The following is a 26,642-nucleotide window of genomic DNA, read 5'->3' on the forward strand; positions in this document are numbered from 1 at the left end:
GTTCTTTGGAATCACACAAAAAGCTTTAGCATACCAGGTGCTACATTTCATGTACAATACTTTGTAGGGGAAGAATGGAAGATCCATCAGTAGGCAAGCAGCACATTCCTGTTCACACCTTCCTAATTCTGCAAGTTGACAGAGGCATTGACTGAATCTTGTTTTTACTCCACTGATGACCAAACTTTCACTCGCAAATTCCTACACATAGATCAAAATATTGTGACAAGATAAAGAACACCAGAAAGCATTGTTAATGCAGAGATGGTGTAAGAAACAAATGTTTTCTTTAATAATAAAGGATGACAGCAGCAACAAGAACAAAGAGCAAATCTAAACCCCACCTCCTGCCATTCCTAAAAATTATTTTTCTTTACACCAGCTGCCATTTCTAATTTTAGAATTGGGTCTTTTGTCCCTCTATTTTAACCATGACTTTTCAGTCTCTGAATTTGCATCTTCAATCTTTCTTTCTGGTTTCAACTTACTCTTTCTGCTCCTCTCCTCAGTCATTTTCCGCATGCTTGATAAAATCAAGTTTCCCAATGAAGTACAGTTTAAGCTCTAAATTCTCTGGTTTTCTTGCCCTTTCATTTTCCTCATTTGCCATTTAAATATGAATTAACCCATTAACCATCAAAACAGATATAAAACGAGCTCATTTTTTATTGCACAGTGGCCTGACACTGCTGCCTTTCTATGAATTATTCCCTCTTCAAGTCACCATTTAAATGCTTTTAGTATCTTTATTAACTATAAGTCTTGAAAACTCCATTCAGCAGCAGAGTTCATGATGTATAGATTATTATATAATCCATCCTGTCTTTTTTATTTATGTCCATTAAGATACTGATTCCTGCCTCTCAGGTTCTACAACCTCAGTCCTTTGCCCCTCTCTCTACAATGTTTATTGTTCTAGCTTATGTTTTAAATCAAACTCATATTCCTTTGCTTTAGCAACTCATCACTTATGGAATAAGCTGGAACAAATCCCATAACCATGCTGAACACAAAATTCCCTACTTTCCCCAGTTCTAAACCCCACCCCTCATCACTGTCCCCATCATTCTCATTCTTCTGCGTGTTATACAGTCCTGTTAGAGTTGTGCAGTTGCTCTTCTCCATTTCACCTTCTCTTTTCTTCTTTTCACCAGCAGGCCTGCCCAAAAAAACCCCACTTGTTTTTTAAGAGTTTGTTAATGTTATTTCATTAATACATCAGCTTTGTGCTGCCATAAATGTATATGGGCAATTAAATGTAATTACCATGTACTATACAAAGGAGGGGGGAAATTCCCAAAGCATTAAAACATTTTAAAATATATTTAAAACTAATTTCAAGAATCTGAGCCATTCGGTGTATTCATTTACACAGCATCACTACAGAAAAGTGCTCCTTCTAAATAAAATACCCCAGGCATTTATTCCTTTCACTATCCATTTCTTCTGTTTCCAACTCATAATGTTTCATGGCAACAAAGTATCGGATAAATGTTTCGCCTAATGCTTCCTTAATGCATGAATCCTTCTCAAGTGCAACCAGAGCATCTTCTAGTTTCAGAGGGATAGATGAGTGTTTCAGATCACCAGTGTGATTTTCCTCTTCAGGCATATCATCATACCTGAGTCCTCTCTTTACTCCATCTAGACCTGCAGCAATAGTAGCAGCAAGGACCAGGTATGGGTTTGCTGCTGCAGAACTTAATTTATTCTCTATGTAAGTGCCTTTTCCACCATGACATTTGACATTAAAGGCACAGCTGTTATCATTATATGCCCATTTTGCATTTACAGTTTCTTTTGAATCTTTACTGTATTTAGAATAAGACTTGCGGCAGCTGGTGGTAGGAGCCATCAAGCAGCTGATAGCTGCTGTGTGTGCCAAGAGACCTGACAACCAGTTTTTTCCAAGCTCTGAGAGCTCCTCAACCCCATAACCGGCAGAAAACAAATTCTTCTGGCCATTCAGATCCCACAGGCTGTGTGATATAGCCCCTGAATTGTAGAATCCTGATTCTGAGAAAAAGCTAGCCACGTAGTTATACTTCTTAGCCACCTCTTTAAGGCCCGTTCTGAATGTGAAGGCACTGTCAGCTGCATCTAGGCCAAACGCTGGATGAAAAGTGATCTCCATTTGCCCAGGCCCACTGGAAGAAGAAAAGCTTTCAATGTTGGCACCAGCGTAATACATTCCTTCAATGAGCTCCTGAATGAAAGTCTGGTCATGGTTATTTAGTATTGTGGCTGCAGGAAAGGATATTGTCTTTGAATTTACAACCTCAGTAATGCCATAAATACAAAATTCATAAGTGAAAGCAGAGTGCAAAGAAAAGCCATTGTCCTGAAGCTGGCTCAGCTGTTTCTTGGCAATGTGCCTTGGGGAGGTCATTAGTGGGGTGCCCAGCACGGTGAAGGAATCACATATCACTCTTGCAGTCTGCTCAGTCCAGGGCAGTATTCGAAATGTTGATAAATCAGGGTTCAGAATTATGTCACAATTGAAATTGGTTGCATTTATGTAATCTAATTCATTATCTTTAGGATTCAGCGTCAGTTCAAGGTAACTTCTGGGCATGGCAATGCCATGAATTGCTTTCTCCTAAACACAGAGCAGAATGACATATTACCAAACCAGAAAACAGCTCAATGGTATTTTTATGTATGTAAAAGACATAAAATTCAGATTCTCAGGTAGAATAATGATATTTTCATAAAAGATCACTAAAATGCAATGATCACTGACGTGAAGGGTAAGAGCTAGTTGCTGTGTCTTTATAAAGCAGAACAACTTTCTGCAAGATTGTTATGAAAACTGTAACATCAATGATCATTCTTTAAATTTCCATACAGGACAAAAAATTGTTCAACACTTTTCTTGCATGGTGTTTATATAATTATGAATATCCCCAGTTAGGTGCACACTTTGCAAGTCAGACTTTTATCTATAGTTAGTCTATTTAGTTACCATTTTTTTACATAGACCCAAGTGACCACACAAGACTCATATCAATTCAATTCAGACTGTAACATCTCTTTAAATACTGTTTTATCCGATGCAACTTTTAACAGAAAAATTTCACTTTCTATACTTAAAAATTTGGGGCAAAATGCAGGGAACTACTAACAGGTGAGAAAAATTCATAATTATATTTTCTTCTCCCTTTGAACAGAAAGTTTCAGCTGATGAAAATGAAATGCAGGTAAGATCCCAAGGAAGGATCATCTACTTTCAATCAAGCACCTTTACAACCTCCCTTACAATCAAACATTTTTCTGATGAAAGCTGCAATTAGGCCAAGTTCTATAAAGTGAAATTTGGCTCATATTTACATCTTACCTTTATTCTTGTAAGGGAAAAATTTTGCCATTTGTGTGAGCAGAGGAGACAGAATAAACCCAGAAAGGGGAAAGCTCTGAGCTGAAAATAGCAGATTTTGCATTTTCATATGAAAAGTGCATAAGGTGGCTTCTCTTAATATGAATGAATGAATGAATGAATGAAAGGTGTCTTCTTTTAAGCAGGTGGCAGTCAACAGCATCAATATGTGACGCCCATAACCAAAACTGCACACTCTGGTGAACCCTGCTCCAAGATGTCTAAGCTGTCCCTTTGGCACTGGAAAAGGTGTCAAAGGTGACTACTCCACAGTACTACCTCTCCCACCTTGAACATTACTACCTAATTTATCCTGCTTCCTAATTGGATTTTTATTTCCTGAATCATTACTATGGCAAATATTGCTGTTAAATCAGTGGGCAACTCAGTGATATTTTCCTATCTTATTGATAATTATGATTTTCTCATAACTAAAATTATTTTATTTTCAGTAATTTCATTTCTTTCAGTGTTTACTCCTTTCTTCATTGTAATTTTAAAATGTTCAGCAAACTAAAATTTTTATAATGTGTTGAATCTGAAAAGATATTTCTGAGGGAAGAGATTATTCGAACTTCAAAGAACTGAAATTATCAGCCTTATCTAATTAGATTACTATTTGGAGGAAAAGAGGAATAAATGATTGCAGTGAGGAAGGAAGTCTAGATCCTTGAGCAAGGGGAGGGAACAGATAATTTGTTCTAAATTGGAGTTGCTGCCTGCAGTATGAAAATATATATAATTTAAGGATGGAGGCATGAAAACACATAAAGATACAACTAGAAATGAAAAACTTACTTGAAAAAATCGAGAAGGAACATTCTTTGATCTTGACACACCATGGAGGTCTACTGATTCAAATCTGACAAACTGCACGTTGTCCCTTGCCATCTGCTGCTTAATAAATTCAATATGAGAGAACAGGTAAAGGAGAGTTGGGTTTCCGAGGCCGTTTACGTCAGGGTCTCTGTTGAATGCTAGAAGTGAAGAGGAGTGTTCACGTCAAACAAAATAATGAGTGCTGGAATAAGGCTGTCCCAAAAAGTGGTAGGAAATTGTGGCATGGGGTGAAAAAACAGAAATGACAAAAAGATACGGATCATGAAAGAGTTTTGCAAATAAACACGGGCATTTTTCCCTGTCATCCTGTATAAAATTCCTTATTTTTTGGAATGGTCTGAAATTTAAACTTTTTTCCAAGTTAAGAAGAGAACACTTGGCAAAAACAGGAATTGATGAGGTTTGTTGAGGGTTTTTAGGAGCAAAAGCAGTGACTGGATACCTATTTCCCACTGAAAACTGACAGACTACAGGTGCTGTTTCTTCAATGACTTTGTAAAATGTGTTGACACAGGAACATAATAAAAAAGGCACTTGTCTTCTACTAAACCTTTCTTGAGGCCTCTTGAGGAGGATTGTTTTCTTCTCCAGCACAGGAAGTGACTTTTGGGGAAGTTTAGGCATTTATACATTTGCTGTTATGGAGTCATCAACTGTATTGCAGAAGCTGTAGGGCACTATAAACTTTTTGACATGAAGGCAATAACACCTGAGTATAACTTCTATAACAGAGCAGAGAAATGGGCATGGTAACTTCCTTTCTCCAACCTCAATCTCTCACCCTGCTTTTCTTTGGAGCATCTATGTATTGTTTTTATTCAAGTTAAACTATATAAGGCATTAACTTCCACTTGGTACAATAAACTAAAACAACAAGAGTAAAATTTTAATTAATGGGCAAATAATTGGGAAAAATATATTTCTTTTCACATTTCTGGGAGAAAAGTCCTCCATTCTTCCTGAGGATGTGCACAGATGGATTTTTGCAGATGTTTCAAATCCACAGTGAAAAATCACCAACAACAAGCATTCACTACCAACATTCAAGTGTTTAAAGCTTCATTCTGAGGCACTCTTAAGGTTGGTGGGAGCAATCCTAATCTCTCCAGTAGCAAAGTACCCAAACTAGAGCAGATCTCCTCTAGCAGGAGCCAGCAGGAACAAATACAGCTTTTTGACTTCTCCTTTGGGGCAAGTAGGACTGTCGGTTGCAAGGCTTTAAGAAGGCTCACCAGCTAGCCCAGCACAAGACTGTCAGATTATTCCCTGAGAGGACCACAAACTAATCTGCAGTCACAGACTTCTCAGAATCTTTGAGTACTACTGCAGCATCCTCCAGCTTAGGCAGCAAGGAGGATACTTTAGGTCAGTCAAATAAGAAAAAGTTAAGTAATAACAGTGCATGCTGGGGAATGGCAGCTGAAAGCACAGAACAAAATTTAAGTAAATATGAGAACAGAGTAAAAATTGAACAGAAAGAAAATAATTTTGTCACATTCCCTTCTCTTCATGACATCTTTCTCTTTGGTCTGTTTCAGCTCTAAATTCCTTATGGAAATAGCTTTTTTCATCCCCAATGCCTTCTATAAACACTGGGGCAATATGCCCTTTAAAAGATGAGTATTAAATAAAGAAGTCCCGTTTAAATGTTTTGTGTAACAGTCACTCTGTTGCAGGTGCTGCCAAAACACAAGAGCAAGCAGAGAGGACGGGCCCTGCCTTGCCTATGCCACCAAGTTATTTGAGTATCACTTCAGTCATCCTGTCATGTTGTTTTACAATATATAGGTTTACTGGCATATACCAGATTTGACTTTTTCATGAACATGACCAATATTTAGAAGTTTATTAAGATGTATAAACTGTGGCTGTTTGATAGTTTAATAAACTTAGAAAGATTCTGAAAATCTTCCTAAAGTTTATATCAAGAGAAGTTTTTTTTGCCTCCATGGACAGAAACCTGAGGCTTTTACCTTTATAGCAGGGCTCAATGCCTTATTTTATACATGTTTAATTTCCTTGGCAAAGATGGTAAACATTTCCTGTCAACAGCCTATCATACTGAGATTTTTATATCTTTGTATTGTTCAAAGTAAGAATTGGCTGACAACCCTTGACATCAGTCAAATTTTGATGTAAATTTTGCAAGTATTTCTTAAAATGTCCTGAAATGTTTTCTGTTAGATTGTCAGCTATGGAACAAATATTTTTCAGGTAAAAATATAGAAATCATGAAAAAAAAGCAACTTCAATTCTGATCCAATTAATTCTTTAAAACAGTATTCCTGAGAGATATAGATTCTCTAAATCAATATCTAAGAAAAAAACAAGTGTTATGTTATATTATTTATGCATAAATTAATTTTAAAAGTACAGCTACAAATATACTTAATTTAAACAACTGCCAATGGCAGGTGATTTTCCAAATTTTATATATGTGTCTTCGAGCCAGTTATTTAAATAAATACATAACTCCATATGTGAACAAACATTAACAGAAAATTCATAAACATGCAATTTTTCTAAAGAACACTAAGAAAAAATTAACAACTAAAAGAGCAAGAATTTGTCTTCTCCAGTTATACTTTTACAATGAAATATATATATTTTTAAATTATGAGAATAAATTGTATATATTCATCTACTATTAGTCTGGAATTAATCTATATACCTGTGTAGACACTCTGCTTGTCAAAAGACACTCATTCATTTACAAGAGCCTTTTTCCAAAATCTTTTAGAATCAACAGAAACAGTCATGCAGCCTTCACACACTGTTTGGAGTTCATTTATATCATTTTTAGATTAACTTTCTCATTGAAATAATGTTTCTGTAAATTATAAGATAGATAAAATGTCACCTCTCATTGATTTTGGAAATATGTGAGGGGATTTGTTTTTTAAGTAATAATAAGTGAATAACCACTTGCTGCTCACTTTTCTACTGCATAGGACCCAAAATATATTTTCTTGGTAGCGACTAAATAAATCACTGTCAAACTACATCCATGATTCTAACAATTATTAAAATTTGGAAAAGTATAGAAGTGAGCTGAGTACTCTGTCTTTACTCAGTTCATATAGTCATTATCCAGAGCATTCGCTACTAGAGGTAAAGTAGATAGTATATATTTGACAGGCCTAGCTGATTTAGGATCACAGTCTAAAAGTTTTACATCCTTCTAAGGGAGGATTCTGTTCACAAGTGTAACTTTTTCTCTAGGTTTCTGAGGGCCTAGAAATAAGGGCATCTTCCTTTTCATTTCATAAAATCTTGTTAAAGAAACACGTACATTCAATGAGATGCTCAAATTTTTGTTCATATTTTCATTTTAAAAACCAAATAAAAAAAACAAACTGGCCATCTTCCCTTGAGTAAATCATTAAATATCTACATCAGTTTGGGAGGACACAGGAAAGAACCAAATGCTTGTTTGTCTATGGTTCTGTCGGCATTTCCCATTTAAGTAAACACTGAGAAAAAATTGGTAATATTCCTGTTTCTACTGTAATTAGCACAAAATATCTACAAATATGAACTATCTTCACATATTTAAAACATATTAATTGCACCAAATTAAAAATATTGCCGATATTATTAGTATTAGTATTAGTATTAGTATTAGTATTAGTATTAGTATTAGAGGGGTGCCATTCTTAGATTATTAATATTTAAATAATCCAGATTGCTAAAAGCAGCTAGAGGAAAGAGTTGACATCAGCTTTCCTTTCTCAGCAACAGAAAAATGACAAAACAGAAGAAAGTGCACATCGCAGATCAGTCTCTCATTTTCAACTTGTTCAAGGGCATTAAACCACACCACAACTCAAGTAAAGAGTTTCTCAGTTCTAGAAGAGGCTACTGTTAGAAATCTAACACAGGATGCTCTGAAGATCTATATTTGACCCCCTTTACAAAAAGAGATACCTTGTGTTGATGGTCCTCACTAGAAATGAGTCCCACAGGGTAATCACACAACTACACTCTTCCAAATCCTTTGGAAATTACTGTCAGAACCAGTTTAAACATGCCTGCTCTTCATCACAGTACTCTGGTTTCTATAGTTAAGAACAGCCAGTTTACTTGTTTTACACAACATGTTATTTACAGTTCTCACTTTTGCCTTCAAACGTTAATCACCTTTATTTCTCAAACCTCATATGACAGCATTTCCTATAGCTGATATAATTCTTATTGCTACTTTTCTCTTCCCATCTGTCTTTTTGACATGGTAAGCAGACATGAGTTGCATTTGAATGCTCTATTGATGTAAGCAATGATCAGAAGCATCTTAGATTGAAAAAATGCACAATTTCCATTTCTTGCTCACCTTAAAAAGGTTTCACCAAAACCATTTACTGACTCGATTTCTGCAGTAAAGCACATAAAAAGTTGTTTCCTACCTTGTATTTTAACTCACCTATGAGACTCTTAACCAGGGAATAAATATGTAAGCCTACTAGAAACTCTCAAAGGATATCAGACAGTAAAAATATTTCCCTGATCTGTTTGACAGTGAAACTTTGAATTCTTTTTTTCCCATTCATTTCTTTGTCTGTTTTCTTTTTTAAACTTAATTGCAAAGCAGGCTTTTTACTGGCATGACCATGGAGAAGCTCAGCTTTTCCTTGAATTCTGTAACTAATTTAGAGACTGATATACAGCTTCAATCAGCCATGAATTATTCTTTCTAAACTGTATGAACAACAGGATGACACAGCTTCTCAGAGAAGATACATCTTCAAGAGTCAAATGGAAAGTACATTTTTATCTCTCAATAAGTGAAAGATGAAATAAATAACCTATATTTTTCTACAATCCAAGATATTTTATAAATTATCTGCAGTGAATGAGAAAATCATCACAGTTGTGTACAAAATTTAGAGGATTTGAAAACAAAATGTGCAGGTGTCTGAAAGAAATTTAAGTTATGAAATACGCAATGGAGTTACCTAACTGATAATCCTAAATAAGATTAAACTACACTGGCCTATCTTTCTTCAAAATCAAAAAGAAAATTTGGATTTATGGAGCAAAATTGCATGAACCAAGGCATACACTGGTTGCAAACTGGGAAGTCCCGACAGGTCTAAAAGTATTTGTACTAATTTAAAAAATTCAGGAGAATCATAGAGCAGTTTGGGTTGAAAGAAACCTTAGAGATCATCTAGTTCTGGTGCCTATGCCATGGGCAAGGACACTTTCCACTAGACCAGGTTGTTCAAATTTCCATCCAACCTGGCCTTGAAAACTTCCAGGATGAGAGAGAGCACTATGCTTAATGGGAAGCAAGGTTAATTAGGGAAGAGACTTTTTACAGTATTGAAGGTAAGGACTAAACTTTTCATTAATATGTTGTAGAAGGAGAGGCGGCTGACAGACATAACAAGCAAAGAATGCGTTTCCCTTACATTAGGTCCAATCTAACAACTTTTGCAACCTTTAACTATTACTGTAAAGAAAGCAAGTGTCTCCAGTGGGTGGGAAGAATCACTGTCAGAATACACCTCTTTCTCACACAGAGTCATGTCATGACTAGCTTACAACAAATACCAGAGACAGATGAGTTGAATCTCTGCTGAAAGAGGACAAAATAGATCAGAAAGACTGGATGGAAGTCCTGTCTGAGCATTTTTCTTTTATATAGATTAAGAGAAAAAATGGGAAATCATACAGAGTCACAGAGGAGGCAGATTTCATCTATTAGTATGGAAGATAAAGGACTAAAGAGTTTTTGGTTGTTTTGGCTTGTTCTTAGAGTTTGTTAAGTAAAAAAAAATGGTCAGTTGTATATAGCTTAGTACAGAAAGAAAAGGAAAGAAAAAGCCTTTTTTTTAACAGAAAATAAGGGCAACAAAGAGGGTTTAGAAAGGAACTGAGCTTCAGCCCCGCTATACTCCAAGTCAGTTCAAAACACAGAAAAAGAGAGAAAAATGTTGTTGAACCACAGACAAGGCATGGGGAAAGAACATGAAGGAACAGTATATCTTTGGTTCTTCACTTTAGGAGAGCTGCAAGAATGGCACAGTTTGTGTAAAATGCAAAGCAGAAAAGGGCACCAAGTGAAAAAGACAGTCCTAAGTCCCAAAGTAAGACATTTTTATGCTGCAGGAATTACAGCAGAGACAGTGACTGTGAAGTGACCACTTATATCCCCTGATTGTCCACCTACAGCTCGCAAAGGCTCTCCATTTCTATTTCCTTGTGACTGACTGGATTTACTCAGCAGAATCAGTGGCGGCAGACACGTCTCCTCCAGGTGAGCACAGATGACAGTGAAACCACATGGGGAGTTGAAATTTGGTTCAGACTGTGTGAGCAAATTTTTGTATGTCAGTGGAGAGAAAAGCCTAGGCTATTTCTTTGCTGAAGGATTCGTAATTCTGTCCCTAAATATTAGGTAGCAGCATTTCTTAGTGCCTCATCATTAAAAATAAGGGCTTTGAACAAGTAAAGAGTAAAACATGAGGTTAATATTGTAGTAGAAAACAAGATTTCTTGTGGAACTGATGAAATCTGCTTCTAAGTATGAAAGCCTGCTAGTATCTTCTTGATATGTTTTTCCTTAAAAAGCCAAGCTAACAAAGGAACTCAGTGTTTGGGGTCAGCAAGGGATTCTTGAAGCATTCAGACTTTCTTGTGCACTTGAAATTTCAACACTCTCTAGGTAGCTACTAGTGCTTGCAGCCATAGCTGAAACATATTTTCTTTCTTCGGTTTCCTCTCAAGCAGTTCTTGGTCTCATGTTGGTCATATTTACATGGCCATATACTTGACATATACTCAAGAATATGAGTCCTGTTGAGAGAACCTGCTTCGGGAGCTGTTCTGGACGCCCAGCTTTGCAATCTGCACTGAGTAGATTTTAAAACACTTTTTATGCTGGCTACTGACCAAGACACGCAAAGCAAATTTGAAGCCTCAGGTGAGAGACTTATTCCAGTGCTTTGCTCACCTACAGCTACCTGGCAGTGATGGAGTTTCCTAAGGTCCAGAGGAGCGATTTCTCCTCCTGGTGTGATTTTTTCCTCCTGGTGTGATGTCACCAGGCTCAGCTGATCCTTCTGCCCACACTCAGTGCGTGTGGCTGCTGAGGCCACCTGCAGTCCCTGGCTCTGGGAGCCCACATCCCCGTGTCAGACAGAGCAGATGATACATCAAGAGTCTGGGGTATCATGATCCTTGGGTGCTTCATATTGCTTGAATAAAATTATTTCCTCTGGCCTCCTCTCTGGCTGCTATAGTATTAATATTCTAATTTAGTAGCATGCAGAGCAGCACGTGGTAAGATTTCTGTTCAGAGAGGTCACTATACACCTGCCTTATGTGCTATATACACTACACATATAGCACACGCATGAATTCATCCTGTGTGCATCTACATACCATGACTGGTAATTTAATACTACATGCAAATTTTACTGTTATTCTTATCCTTCCCTGTTTGGAATCATCCCTCTTTGTCTCCCAAGAATGCAGGCATTGAACAGCTTAAGAAGCGCCAGTAATAGATGACTACGTACCAACTTGCAGAAATTCACATCATTATCAGATACAGACACTTTGGCAAATAAAATTCCTAAATTCAGGTTAGTGCTGTCAGTATTTTCACCTAATTAGCTGCATGTGTTAGTTTCTATCTTTCCATGGAAAAGCTCTTTAGATTGAGTTTTAGCTTTAGCTTCAGGTCCAGTTTCTCTGACATTATTTAAGTAGCATTTTTCTTACTAACCTAAGTACCTGACATGTCTGCATCTTTCCTATTATTTCTTTCCACTCCCAAGTACTTCTTTTACAAAAGATATGACAAGAAATGGACAAAATGCACATCAGAATTTTGGAAAAAAAGATATGGATTTATCATTTTAGAGAGATGTTTATGGATTTATCATTTTAGGGAGATGTTAGCCATGTAACTAAAATGACTGTGTATAAATCCTCTGATATACTCTGAATCACTGATGCTCAGCTACATGTTTTGACCTCTCTAGAGATTGTCCCTTAACTGTGTACTTTTATAACAATAAAGTATATTCCTGTTTTGGCCATATCTCAACACTGAGTAGATCTGAAATATAACTTCTTTTAATTTTTCCAAACATTTGGGATGAAGTCTTCTGATTTGAGCAACTTCAAATATTTGAAAATTTGCAATTGATTGGAGATTGTATTTCAGATCTACTCAAAGTCAAGATATCTTTAGATCCAAGACTTCAGGCACTTTGGTAACTGAAATATTTAACATTATGTTTTAGTCTAAAAAATAAAAATATTTAGGACTTGATCTTATCAATCAATAAATTACCACAAGCAGCAATGAAATACTGTTTATGCAAAGGCTCATTAAACAGTGCAGAAATTTATCTAGAACTTTCTTTTCTTCAGTTAAGTTACTGAATGCATTCAATGAAAATTAAATTTTGAACACATGCAGTTCTTATTAAGTAGAAACTATTTCTGTGCATTCCATTAACTAGTTGAATTGCACAGTGAGGCCTACAACTTTTTTGGTCAAAACCAAATGGAATCCAAACCTTATGAGATTCCAAAATGTTTGATATTGAATACTGTTCTGATGAGAAAAAGCAGTTTTCTCCCAGCTCCCCGCATAGTTACCTCTCACCTGTAGGTCTCTTGCAGCCATCACTACCACCAGTCATACAGAGCAGGATTAATCCCAGGTAGTTTTAAGCATCTCAGAATTAGACAAATGATCTAAACTAGCCACCATGGGGCTTCTTCCCCACTGAGTGGAAATATACGCCCACCTTCAGAGATCAATTTTTCATCCACTTCTAATACCTCTCTGAAGACAAAATGCCTCTCTTTACTGACTAGGTAATAAGCTTGGATTAGCTACTTCATGTTGAGTGGTTACAACTGGGTTGAAATTTCCCTGTGGAATCTACAGCTAATCTTATCAGTTCCCTCTACCTTGTAAGTAGTGTTATGACAAATAATAATTAGTGCTATGTTTTAAATATACTACTTGGTTTTGCAGACAATGAGAACACAGTGTTAAAATTTTGATAGTGAATTTTGCTAGCCTTTAACAATGTGAAAAACAATGTAGTCTGGAAGGGAACAGCATCAAGCATAGGCTGAGAAATAATCCTCTCAACTTTTTATTCTAATACACATGAATAGAGAGTGGTTCAAGTGTGAAGTATCTTTTCAAAGCTTTGTATTTCTCATGCAGTGCCTTGAGTAAACACTGATACTGTTCATGGATTTCTTTTTCAGACTTGTTCAAACTGGCTAATACAAAATGTCTGCCATGAAATCCTGCTGCAGGTAATAACAATTGACATGTTCAAATTGTCTGTTTTCAGAATATCTGTAGCAGGGTTTCTAGCCATCTGCCAGGAAAGTTGAAAAAAGCAGAATAAATTAATATTATTGTAAATATTTAATTGCTATTATTATATTTCTTACATAATTAATGATGGATAAAGTATTTTATCAATGAAGAGGTTCATATTTGTTGTATTAGCAAGTCAAAAGGCAAGATATCTGTCCTGGAAAGCTGATAATGTGATCTTGGACTGATGCTCATGGAAATGTATTAATCTCATATTCATACAACTGACAAACTGGTGTTTTTGTGCTTCCTGGAAACAGAACAACAAACTGTTCAAGCCCATTACATTATCACAGCTAATAGTAGTTTTCAGTTTGTTGATCCAGCTAGACCAGAAGCTTTTACAAAGAAATCACAGCCTATTTGTAGCAATTAATTGTCTCTACAAACACTTCCAAAATGGACTTACTGAACAGCATGAAAACAAGTGGAAGTTCTCTGCCTCATTTGCTTTTCTTCCCCTATAATTTGCAAGAGATGTTGTTGCGTTCCAGTCCTCTCACAAGACAAATAATTGAAAACACCATTACTACATGGGAACAATTTCTACTGCTGGAAATGTTTATAAAAAAAGAGAAACTTTAAGAAGCGCAGATGCCATCAGAGCTTTGCAGTATGTAGCAGAATTTTATGAAATGCTGCCTTCACTCAGTTTAAATGAGGAAATATTTCAGTTTTAGTGAAAAAGACAAGACCACTTGTGCGTGAAAGTTTTTTGGCAGGCAGTTGGGCTTTATAAATGCCTTGCTTTAAAAAAAACAAAAAACCAAATAAAACCAAAAAAAGCAGCATAGATGTAGAGCACAATATCCAATCCATCCTGACCACACAGAAACCACAGGTGTCAGTTCTCTCATGCACTAGCTCTGACTTAAATTTGCAACTTAGCAAAACACCACAAAATATCTGGAGCATTTTCCTTAAGAAGAGAGCAGGTGATTAAGTATCCTTACCGTCGAGGCCTGTGGAGGAGTCAAACTGAACCTCAGGAGCTGTGCTGTTTGCAGGTGTAGGAGCTGCTGGAAGTCCCAGAATAAGGTGATCCACATCGCTTCCCACTGGTTGCTGCTGATCAGAACCAGCAGAGCTGAGGACCAAGACGGTTTTGCTCTGCTGCCCCATTCCCTCCTTGTGGAAGCTGAGGTACTTTTGCTTTTCCTCTCCAAAATGGGGACTAAAAGTCTCAAAGGGTCGGCCCTGCTTGTCAGCTGCTTTCTCCTGGGGTTTCAAATTTTTCTGAGCAAAAGTGCTGCCTGCCTTGCCACAGAAATTGGGCCCACGAGAAGGCAGATGGCCTTCACACAGCAGGTTTTTCAACTCTTGTAGACTTCGTTTAGAAATGCCAGGTGCCCCCTTGAAGGACTCGCCAGTTTGGCTCCCTGGCATGGATGTAGCACTTCCCAGGGAGCCCATCTTTGTCACGTGAAACTTGACAATGTTTTCTTCCATCCCACCCCGTTCTCCTGGCTTACCCCCTGCCTGCTCACTGTGCTTGTCCCTCTGCACTACCTCCGTGCAGCCACCTTTCTCTGCACCCCTCACAGGCTGAACACTTGGGGGCAGCTTTATCTGAGCTGCTGTATCTGTTTCCTCATGCATTTTTCCTGATATTCTTTTCCCAGTATCAGCATATTGCTGGGTTTCTCGTGTTTCTCCACACTTGTCTTCTTTACCATCGCTGCCAGAATTGGAATTGTTGTGACCTCCTCTGTCCTTCTGTGCTGCAGGAAAGGTAGTGGGGTTTTGGAGAGACTGCTCTGATGGCAGGTCTAAGCAACCAGTGGTTCCTTTAAGAGGACAAGGATCTGGGATTTTTGAGGTGCAGGACAGCTCCATCTTCTCATTTTCTAAAGGAGGAACACACTTTGTAGGACCTTTGATTCCCTTTTTCTTTCTGAAACCACATATATTGTTGCCATCAACTTCATCATTGTCACTTTCAGGTGTGTTCTGTAACCAGCAATAAAATATACAACCAAACAATATGCATGAATGACACAAACATGGCAATGGAGCACTACCACCTGCTGCATTCACCTTGTAGTACTCCCACTACTTCTTGATAATGGAAGTCTCAAAAGTGAACACTTTTTTTGATCTTTAAAATATATCACAGAATTCTTTTTCTTATGTTTTAGAACAAAATTGGAGAGAGCACCTTCATAATACTGGTCTTTAGGCAGATTTAGTAGATTATAATACGAGACATACTACATTGTGTGACATCATTTACCAAATGTGTCCTTCAAAGATGAAAAAATGTATTTTATTACTTACAATTAAGCATATTCCTGGTCACATTAAAAGTAGTTGTATTTATAAAGGAAATTTATTGCCCTGAAACCAGAACATTAGCAATTCTTATGAGTGTGAGGATTGAAACCTGAAAATAAGCAGCTTTTAAATTAATTTCGGGATGTAATTTGGACAAATAACTGAACTTTCAGAACATTGTTCAAAAGGAAAAGCTCATATTTGGATGCTTAAACAGGAAAGAACCCGATGTTTACCTTTATACATCACACTGATATAGCTTATATTGTACTGGTGGGAGCAGATTTTAAAATGGATGTAAACCTGTGGAAAAAGTGGAAAAAGGAGCTACAAAAAGTAATGTGCTTGCATTATCCCCAAATATATCAAGTGTCTGGATTACCCTCTCTCCCATGTATCCTGATCCTACCTCAAGTGTGATTAATTTGATGGTGACAGGGAAAGGGACAGGAAATCAAAACCAGACACTTTCAAATTAAAAAAAAATAGCACAGATTTCAATATTGTGAGTGAATAATTGTCATGATAGTGATTGAATTCTTCATTTCACAATGCCTTATAAAAGACTCCCTGACTTAGTTTAACCAAAATCCCTGCATAGCCAATCACAAACTGTTATATTACTAATGAATACCTACTTAAGTAGGTATTTAAGAGACATGAATACTCCTTGGCTTGCTTGGATTGGGCTGGAATTAGCACCTGTAAAAACACTAGGAAATCATGGCATATCCTCTGAATGAGACCATTCTTTACCTTTTCCACAAAGGAATAATCTGCACTCTCTCCAATTTCTGGATTTCCAGAAGAAGGGATCTGCACAAAAGCAAAGTGAAAAGTGCAAAGGCAAAAATGATTTCTGTTGACAGAAAGAAGCTCATAGAAGGAAAGCCAGAAGCATCCAATGTGCATTCAGAATGAAGCAGCTACATGGCCTACGTTAAGTTCATTAAGAACTCCCCTTTTTTACTATTTTCTCACCGCACTATTTTCCATCATTTTGTAGTCAAAAGAGGTTCACAGCTTCTCTCATAAAGAAGTGCTCACCGGAATCATCCTCCCTCTCTCCTGCCTGCCCCAAATTTCCGCAACCAGTTGTATGTATAGCTACTTTGGAGCTCCCTGGGACCCTGCTGTTGGTGCGGCAGGCAGCTGGCCAGCAGCTCTGGTGGGAGGATAAACCCCTGACTCCTACGCACATATCCACAGGGACATGCCCGTGATGCCCAGTTGCAACCGAACGCAGTCACTGGTGCATTCACAACAGAAGTCCTTTCCTACCCCAGGCTTAGCACTCCATGTTTAATGAACCCATTTCTTCATCCAAGGGCTTTGGTTTATTCTCATAACACACCCTATAACACCCCATAAAGTAATTCTGGGTGTTTGCTGATGCCCTGTCACATTCACCCATGCAGATTAGATCTAATTCTTACAGCTCTGTATCATTATGAAATAGAAACGTAATAAAAAAACTTTTTTGAAAAGAAAAGTGGACAAAACCAGACTGCAATTCAGAATTATAATTTTAATACTTTCCTTAGTAATACAAAAAGGGAATGAAGCTGGCGGAGAAACAGTAGGGGTGGAGGAATGGGGGTCTGCTGAATAGAAAAACACAGGTTTTAAACTGAAACATTTGTCATATTAAATGTCTAAACATGTAACATTATTTTTTGAGAGAAAGTAGAGTTCCTGCTATGAAAGCTATAGTCATTAAAAAATTATATTATCATTAATTTATGACAAATATTGGTTTTAATATGTTTTGTGCAGAGGCTGCCATCATCAAAATATCTTGGTTTACAATTTACGGGGTTTTCAGAATTCTTTTGTTTCCTTTGAGTAACTCTGAACCAGTAACAATCATAACACCATATGCATATCTGCTTTATAATGTATGCTGATAGCTATTGAAAATTTTTTAATTAGAATAAATTTTTGCCTGTTATCCATATTGTAGAACTCTGAAAAATATTCAGCAAAATGACTGAAGGAAAGTTAAGCTCATCCTTTTTTATAGCACTGCTACTGAAGTCAGGAAAAGGATTGTATAGATGTCAAAAGCAAAATGTCAGAAAACTACTTATTCATATTAATAGCCATTCCAAAGGATTACACGAACACAAGATACTATTCCCACACTACAATCCTTACCAAAACAAATTCCTTCTGAATAGACATGACCATGATAAGGACTGATCCCTTGCAAGTTTGTAAATGGAACTGCTCCTTTGCGACAGACCGCTAATAACTGATGTGTCTGTAGTAGTTTGCAAAGGGTTTATTTTCCATGAAGAACTAGGATATGGTACTGCAACTTGACTTTAGACCCAAAAGAAATATTGTACCCCTTATTTTTAAACAAAAACAATGATCATTATTACTTTCAAATAAAAAAACTCCTGCAGGTATACAGAGAACAACCTATGCATTATTTTAGGTCCTCAGCAACAGGTACATTGTGAATTTTTGTGGGGAGATGACTCTTAATTTCTAAATAAACTCGGACATTAGGGACTTCCATTTTGAAAATTTCATTTTTAATTTTCATTTCATTTCATTTCATTTCATTCACAGTATTTTCTACAGTGAAATAAACATTTCTATATTTGTTGCAAGGTACCACTACAGCATCTCTTCACATTAAAGACAGTCAAATGCATGAGATATAACACAGACTTAGACTTATTTGTCTAGTATTTTATGTGGTGTCTACTATCAGAAAAAGCTTAGTACATGGGTACAGAAGGGAGACCACCCAGGAATAGGACTTATGAATTATCTGTTTAACTTTTTATTTCTTGAAAGGATTTTTTTTCTACAGAAGACCAGGATGCTTAAGTGAAATAATGCCTTGAAAGAGGTACAGTGAGCTAGCTATAAATCATTACTAAATTTAATTGAACGATGTGTCGTGCTGTGCTGAGAGGAAAGCAAAACAGTCCTGCCATTAATATAGCAAATATTCTGACTACTTTTAATTTCCTTCCTGAAAGTTCCTACATTTTTGTTGCTCTGCATCAACAGTACTAGAAAATAAGCTACCTTAAAGTTCTTTTACCCAACATTTGTTTCAGCATCAATTAATTTTTTTTTTCTGATTTTGAAATATTTGCTTGCACCTTTAGTCGGAAGTCAAGGCAGTTCTGAAATTTGCTTCTGTCTTAACAAGTGAACACTTGGGCAGCGATTCAAATATTCCTGCCTGAAGAATCAACTCCAAAATACAAACAATGTGGGCCACGTTATGTGACAGATCTGAGATTTAAGTTCTTCCTTTTGAAGTTTTATCTGATGTTATTTTTCATTGATAGTTATTGGTACTTGCCCAAGCTCTGATTTCTGTTAGGTCTACTTGTGCCAGTGCTGCAATTTGTGCTGATACATCGATCCCCTCTGCACTGGAGTTTGCACCTGCTAAGGCTTCAGGTAGAGGAGGACCAGTGCAAGTCCTACAAGAGGCAGGAAGAGTAGGCTGGATCACACTTCATTTCCCTTTATGGATTATCTCAACTCATAAATAACAGCTTTACTCGTCTTCACTTTGTGCCGGCTGTGTCGCTCTGAGTACACAAGAGTCTGGATGTCTCTGACTATCAACGGATAAGGGCTACACTTAAGCTTTACAGCAGCATGTTGAGGCACCATGCAGGTAGGAAGAGAAGAGAATAGAGGACAGTAACAGCAGGCAACTATTTCAGCAGATGAAATTTCTTGCTCTACTTAACCAGATTAAGTGCCACTTCTGGCATGCAACCAGGATTCTACATCTGAGGGACATTCTATATCTTGTGGTAACACAGAAAATATAAATTTAAAGCAATTTTTCTTAATCAGTTTGTGTTCATTTTTGGGCTTTGTACAGCCCTGAAGTGAAGCATTAACTATACCATGAAATACAGCAATGCCAAATGGCAGTTCAACTGTAAACCTGCCAAGCATTGCAAATGTAAAATGTTGCCTTTGGGAGGAATAACAAATACTGAGTTTTGTGGTGCATGAAACAGGTGAAAATCCAGGGCAATTCTTGAACTTTTGCCTTAAAATGTTATTAGAGGTGGCTGAAAATATATCTGTAGTGTTCTATGTGGCAAATTCAAATGCTTCAGAGGGAACCTTCCATTTTTCTCCTACTTTTTGTTTATGTAGGCATCAGTGTCATGACTTCAGTCAAGACTGCAAACACTATTGTATTTTATAAACCGCTCTCAAAAACATATTGACAAAAAGAGACATGGAAATGAGAAAAATACACTCTCAGTAAAGCATTTGAAAGGGGGAAAAAAGAGAGAAACGGAGTTAGGTTAAAAGGATCTCTGAGTAACTCTAGATGAAGAGCTGCAGAAGGATTTCTATCAAAGGAGAAGATGAAAGAGGCAAGGTGCAACTCTAGCAGGAGCTTCAGTATACCTAATCAACAAAATAACTCAATGTTCCTGCTACTGACTACCTAAAAAAGTGATGCAACCATCCAACAAAAGACAATAGGAGCTAAGTCACATTCTCATTTTTTATTTCATATCATTAACTGATTATTAAAAGGTCAAATTGTGATGATCTTTTTGACTTGGCACTATAGATTTTTCAAGAATGAAAGATTATTTTTGCAAAGAATATCTAAATGTCAAAATCTGGTAAGCCTAAGAGTAGAAAAACATAGGAAACTAAAACAAAAGTCAAAAATATATAGGGTTTGGTTGGATGATTTTTTTTTTATATATGAAAAGTTAATTGTTTCACTTAGGTTATATTTTTTATCATATAAAATACTGTTGAAAAACTGAAATTAAATGTTTCCAGTCTGAAATATTGCAAAAATGTTGTTCAGGACATGCTGACAGGGGACATAATTCTCATTGTTTGAACTTTTTTCCGGTTCTAATTCAAGAGCCAGTTTTTCAGTGTTTTCACATACTGTCATATTCCAAATGCTGAGGAACTTTTTCTGTCCCACTCTGGTTGTTATGAGGTTACCCTTTACAGTTCTCCCAGGTTGGTACATCAAGTTTATTTAATCTTTTTTGTGTAGTAATGAATTTCAAATACTTGAAGCCAAGTCAGCAGGAGGTGCTGCTTAAGACCTTACACAACAGTACCCATAAAGCAAGTAGTTCTGCATCCAAGTGATTTCCCTTCCCCTTTCCCTGGCAGGAGGAAAGCAATGCCCTGCTGCTTCCCCAGCAACCAGGCAGTGAAGGAGCAGAGGATGCAAGAACAAATTATCTACTGCTGGGAATTAATGAAGCTTCACTGGAGTCACTGGAGCTACAAAGATTTGAACCAGGACAGAATCTGGGCATGGAGCTGTACCGAGGACAACACAGATATTTCCAGGGAGTACCTCCAAGCACAGAGAGGGGTTTTGGCTCTTGGGTGCAGTGCTAAAAGAAGGCATATGTGCAATGATAAACAGACACTGATTGTTTGTAAGCAGCAAACATGAGGATCACATACTTTGTCAAGATACTGCTGTGACTAATTTCTCCCTCAGTGACCTTGTTTGATAAAGTGGCTCTGAGAGTGATTTATTGCTACAAAAACCTCCTTGTGAAGGATGTGAAAGTGGCATAAGTGTTAGGTACATCTCATTATTTTGCAGTTTGAGAAGTTGAAGCACAAACTTGCCATAGGTCAAGGGAGATGTGTGGCAACGTGAGGAGCAGAAGAAATCTCCTTCTTTCTTTGAAACTTTCAAATATTCTCAAGATTATTAATTTCCTTCATGTGCAAATGAATGGAGTGAGGTTAGCTCACAATATTGTGCTACTTATTTTCACATCTAACATCTGCCATTGTTTGTTACACCCATTCAAAGCCTTCATACTATATAGACAGTTACCAGACAAGCTTCTCAAGGTCATTGATTATCTTGCTGCTTCAAAGCAACCGAATTGTCCTTGTAACAAGATTATTTGCAATTATTTTCCCTTGACTATGTTACCTGCACTGTGTTAAAAAAAATCCCTAAATAAGGCAGAGGCTCAAAATTAAAAAGCTCAAAATGAATAATTATCTTTCCTTCACAGTAGTTTGAGACCACAGAAGTATGAATTTGAGACCAGAATCTGCTTTAAAATGCAATTATATAAAAACTAAGCATTTCCATTTGGGTCAGTAATCTGACTCAAGAGTGTCTTTGTAATCCAGGTCAGATCCCAATCCACAGATTGTAGTGCTTTCATTTAGGTTAATGAAGTCAAAGCCAATATGTTTCTCCAATAATATTATTAGGATCAGATTTATGACATCTATTTCTGTTACTTTTGATAAAGCTATAAATGAAATTAATAGGAAGTCAAAATCTCTTGGATTTGCTTCCTAAATCAAATGGAGTTTTTCTGCTTTGAAAGAAGCCTCTTTGACCTCCATTTCCTTCAGAATTAGACCATACTCAACATACATGCATGAAGAGCCTTGCACATAATTCACAAGGAACAACGCACTCACTTGAAACTTTGAGGTAGATTCAAGGAGTGTTTTATATCAGTATATCTGCTTGGAAATAATTTATGATAAATCTCTTACCTGCTGACTAAGATCTTCTTTTTTGTTCATGTCCACTTCATTCTGGTTCAGGTCACCATTAGAAAAGGCCTAGTGAAAGTCTAGTAGAAAGATGTCCCATATTTATAGGCATAGACACAATGAATGTTAGTTCAAACAGAATTGCTGTAAAGTTCTCTTCCCAGAAGGCCACGCAGATGATGAACCATGGAGAGCAACCCCAACGAGTCATGCCCACGAGCACTGCTCTCTGGAACAGCACAGAAGTAGTAAACTGACAAACACACATTATTAAGCTGCCCGCCTGGAAACAAAGACAACTGAGTATAAAACTGGTTTGCTCAACTTTTCTCCTCACAAAAGGCTTTTGTCCTGTAACAAGCCATTTCTGTTCCAGAACAGAAGCTATTGTTAGGCTCCTTAGAGGTAAAACCTATACTGGGCATTACAACAGCAGTATGTTTTTGAGGCACATGAACAGGGATTTGAAAGGCACAGAACACTGCAAGAACAACATCCAGCACCAGCCAGTTATTCTGGCTTGCAGGTTGTAAATTAATAGTGATGCATCTGGTTGTATTACAACTGGAGAGGGGTCTTTTTTGCATTAGATGTCTAAAAATATTTCAAAGATTAGATAGTTAAGCTTGTCTTTCTTATTTTTCTTTTCATTTTTCAGGTTTAATATGTATTCAAAAGACTGTTTTTAACTGATGTTTCATTCATTCATATTCCTTTGGATTACATAAAATTAAAGGATGGCCATCTTGCTGTGCTTACAGAAATCCTACCTGACAACCCATCACTCAATAAATTCAAGTAAAACATTATCAGATTGGCATTTAATTATGTAAAAACTCAGGTTTGGCATTCTTGTAATAATAAAAAAAAAAAAAAAAAAAAAAAAAAGCTTGTTACCCACAGTAATGATTATGCATTAGTAGCTATAATTCACAAAAATCTTGGGCATCGCCAGTCCAATGCATAAATATAAGTGCCCAAGTCCCAAACTGGGATTCTGAAAATTGTTCCTTTTCTTGTAGGCCAGAGATCCTACATCAGTGACTACGTGTATGCAATTTCTGTAACTGCCCCACTTGTCACAGATCAGAGCAAGCAACAACTAGAAGTTCTCTACTGTTCAAGAAATGAGCTTATTTATAAGTCTTCACATTTTGTCAGCCAGACATTAAAAAAATCCACACCCAGACCATTCAATAGGACCAGGCTCCTACAAGACAGACAGCATGGAAGTCAGCATTTTGCTTTCAGAATAGTTCTTTCAAAAATGTTTGCTTCAGACTGTCATCATACAGAAGTAGGCAATGTACAGCTTTTCTAGGCAATGTACAGCTGTCATAGACCTACAGTCTGCCATGGCAGAGTTGCTTATGAGCCTGCTAGGATGAGCTATGTCAAGAGGACACTTCTGAGCAGGACCACTCACACCAAATTGTCTGAGAGGCAGAGGCCAGACAGCAACAATTCTTCTGGCTTCCCATTTTTACCATTTTGAATGCAAGCAGGAACAAGCTGAGTTCTTAATTTAAAAAAGACACACTTCAGGTTAAAAATCTCATTTTTCAGAGCAAGAAAAATATTCTTCACAACAACAGTGGTCAAACACTGGCACAGGTTGCCCAGACAGGCTGTGGGATATCCATCCTTGGAGGTATTCAGAATTTGAGTGTAAAACGTCCTGAATAAACTGAGACAAGTTCAGAGTTGGATCTGATTTAAGTGGCAGATCAAGCCTGATAACTACCACAGATGCTATCCAGAATAAATTATTATATGATTGTACATCTGATTAATTTATACATATTTTTAATTAACTTCATTACATTCTTGCAAGTAGAAACCATCTCTGGCACACTTCACATTCTGTTCTACTCTGTTCTGCTAAGCAGATCATAAAAACAAGAAAGAGAAACCTCTGCTTTAAACAGTGTAGTTGAGGCACCAATCTTGTGAGCATCATTAGCAAGAAACAATGTTTTCATTAATGTTGAAAAATCAGCTATTTCCATCTCAGGGATTTATTAGGTCCTCTTAAAAAAAGTGTTCTGTTTTGCTTTGTGGATAGAGTGAAAGAGGAGAGGGAGGGGGGTTCTCTGCCTGCAAGATGCTGCTGGTTTCAGAAAAATCTGTGCTAATTGGAGAGTCTGAGAATCAGATCCAGAAACTGATAAAAGCTTATTTCAGATCTACCGCAACACACAGATTACTGCAAAGAGCATTGTTTGGTCAGTAACACTCACCATCTTCCCACCTTTGGGAAATAAGGTAAATCAAGACAAATTACTGTATTTCAGGAGAAAAATCCAGGGGTTAATAAAAAATTGGCTTTTATAAATACATTCAGAAAGGCAGTTTCTGTAACTAAGCTTTTTTTAAAAACCTGCTTTCAAATGGATATGGGAGTGTTCATCCTAGAACAAACCTCTCTATAGTCTTTCCAAAAGAAAAAAAAAAAAAAACAACAAAAAAACCCTACAGAGGAATGCATCCTCAGAGGGAGAAGTATTCTGACAATAGAGAAAAGGGAAAATAAAATTAATGGAGTCATGTTTATTTTACATCTATCATTGAACTGTGCATAAGAAACATTACAAGTAATGAATTCCAAATTCCTGAAAACCCAGTTTAGCATTGGCCACAACAAGAAAGGGTGAAAAAGTAAGGAGGAGTATTTACTGCTTGATCAGGAACAGAGCTGTGAGAAACAGCCATGCCATGCTCATCCACCCCTTGTTTCCTGGCAGACAGATGAGATGGGTTGGAGCAGACCTGCCTCTTAGGCTTGTCCTAAAATACTTGTCCCATCTTTCACTCTCTCCTCCTTTTCCAGTTCATTAGAGAAGAACCTTCTCCTGTCCTTAAACCCTTCAGGTAGGTGTAAGAGGCCTTGGGATGGTTTCAATTTGGTATTAGCATAAATGTGCTAAAAATGTTCTTTTTCCAGCTATACTGGCAACAAAACAGTTTTTAACATCATTAACAGTAAACTAAATTTCTCAAGGGCATGTATAGTGCAGACTAATATTTTCATATTCATATGTATTCTTTGTAGCATCACAGGAAAGGGAGTCAGAAGAACAGCTCAAAAAGGTGTTTTCTGGAGGAGAAACAAAGATTTACACAAATTAATCCCTTTATTTTAGAATGTAGAACTGATACCGTGAGTTTGCATAATTGTTTAATTTAAATATACAGGGCTTTAACCACAGTTTATCAAATACCAATATAAAAATCTAGACACTTCAGAAATATAATACAGAACAAATGTCAGAAAAGTGGTTACTTAATATTTTAACTACAGATACTTTGTATGCACTGTCTGTGATGAATAAGTGCTAATGAGAAAGTACAAACTGCTCATTATCCCATTAGTAGCTCTTCAGCAGCTGAAAAAAAGACAACCAGCTTCTCTGGCGACAGCTACTGTGGTAAACAACTGCCAGCTCAGGGGAACGACCTGCTGGTGAGTTGATGGGAGCCTTCAGACAGACTTCACCATCATCGTGGCTTAAAACTACTTCTGATTCCAGCTACTTACAAAAGGCTGGGTTTTTTTCATGTAGTTTCCAAAAAAAAAAAAAAGTTAGAATTACTACTGCTTGTACTCTCCTCCCATTCAATTTTGTTCTCCAAGGGGGAAAATTTCTATATGCTATGAATTAACATCATTTTAAACAGCAAAGAATCAGGCTTTGGAGCATTCATGAGGAAAATATTTTTCCTCCTAACTAGTGCAGGTTACATTCAGTTGCTAAAAAATGTTTTCTCCCGTTTTAGAAACCTTCAGAATAAAAAGCCTTTTAAACCTGTTTAGCATGCTTATAATGTGGTGATTTCCAGACTGGTGCCAACACTACACTGTACTGTATGGATATACAGGTTACAATGTGTTTTGGCAGACCTATTGCAGGACTTTTTATAAAGAAAGACTCTTGAACTCTCCAGTTCCAAGGCTGGCAAAAGGAAGTGTTCACTAAGTCTCTCCCACCTCATCATAAATTTATTAAATTCTGTGCTAATATCTAAAGGCTAGTATTACAAAGCCACATGTGGAGTTCAAACATTGAAATCCCTTCAAGTAAATCTAACCTAATGTGTTCCTTCACCAACAGGATACATCTCTTCTTTCACCTCTAACCCTGTGCCTAGCCATCATTACTAAACAACACTGTAGCTTCTATTCACACTGCCTTTTTCTTAGCATTTTTTTACAGCTGATATATTATTCAGCACCAAGATTTACAAAATATTTCACCTAATAAA

General features: G+C 36.9%; 1 protein-coding gene across 2 annotated transcripts; it reads right to left on the reverse strand.

The window, feature by feature from the left end:
• Positions 1-22,601, reverse strand: LGSN (lengsin, lens protein with glutamine synthetase domain). 2 transcript variants are annotated; one of them, XM_038132572.1, is made up of 5 exons: positions 22,380-22,601; positions 16,608-16,667; positions 14,531-15,527; positions 4,175-4,353; positions 1-2,599 (listed from the first exon to the last, which is right to left on the reverse strand). In XM_038132572.1, the coding sequence occupies exons 1-5, from the start codon at positions 22,407-22,409 to the stop codon at positions 1,400-1,402; spliced, it is 2,466 nt and encodes an 821-aa protein (XP_037988500.1). In that variant the 5' UTR covers positions 22,410-22,601; the 3' UTR covers positions 1-1,399. The 2 variants fall into 2 exon arrangements, with proteins under 2 accessions (XP_037988500.1, XP_037988501.1); XM_038132573.1 differs by lacking the exon at positions 16,608-16,667.
• Positions 22,602-26,642: the final 4,041 nt, after the last annotated feature.

This window comes from Motacilla alba, chromosome 3, assembly GCF_015832195.1.
Source record: "Motacilla alba alba isolate MOTALB_02 chromosome 3, Motacilla_alba_V1.0_pri, whole genome shotgun sequence".
Classification (NCBI taxonomy): domain Eukaryota; kingdom Metazoa; phylum Chordata; class Aves; order Passeriformes; family Motacillidae; genus Motacilla; species Motacilla alba.

What these genes read in the sequence shown, in the direction of transcription:
- LGSN (XM_038132572.1), bottom strand. Translation starts at nt 22,409, where the DNA reads ATGAACAAAAAAGAAGATCTTAGTCAGCAG. An exon ending in AAGAAGATCTTAGTCAGCAG is followed by an intron (nt 16,668 to 22,379) that starts GTAAGAGATTTA and finishes GCTTTTGTGCAG; the next exon opens with ATCCCTTCTTCTGGAAATCC. An exon ending in TTCCTTCTCGATTTTTTCAA is followed by an intron (nt 2,600 to 4,174) that starts GTAAGTTTTTCA and finishes CTCTGTGTTTAG; the next exon opens with GAGAAAGCAATTCATGGCAT.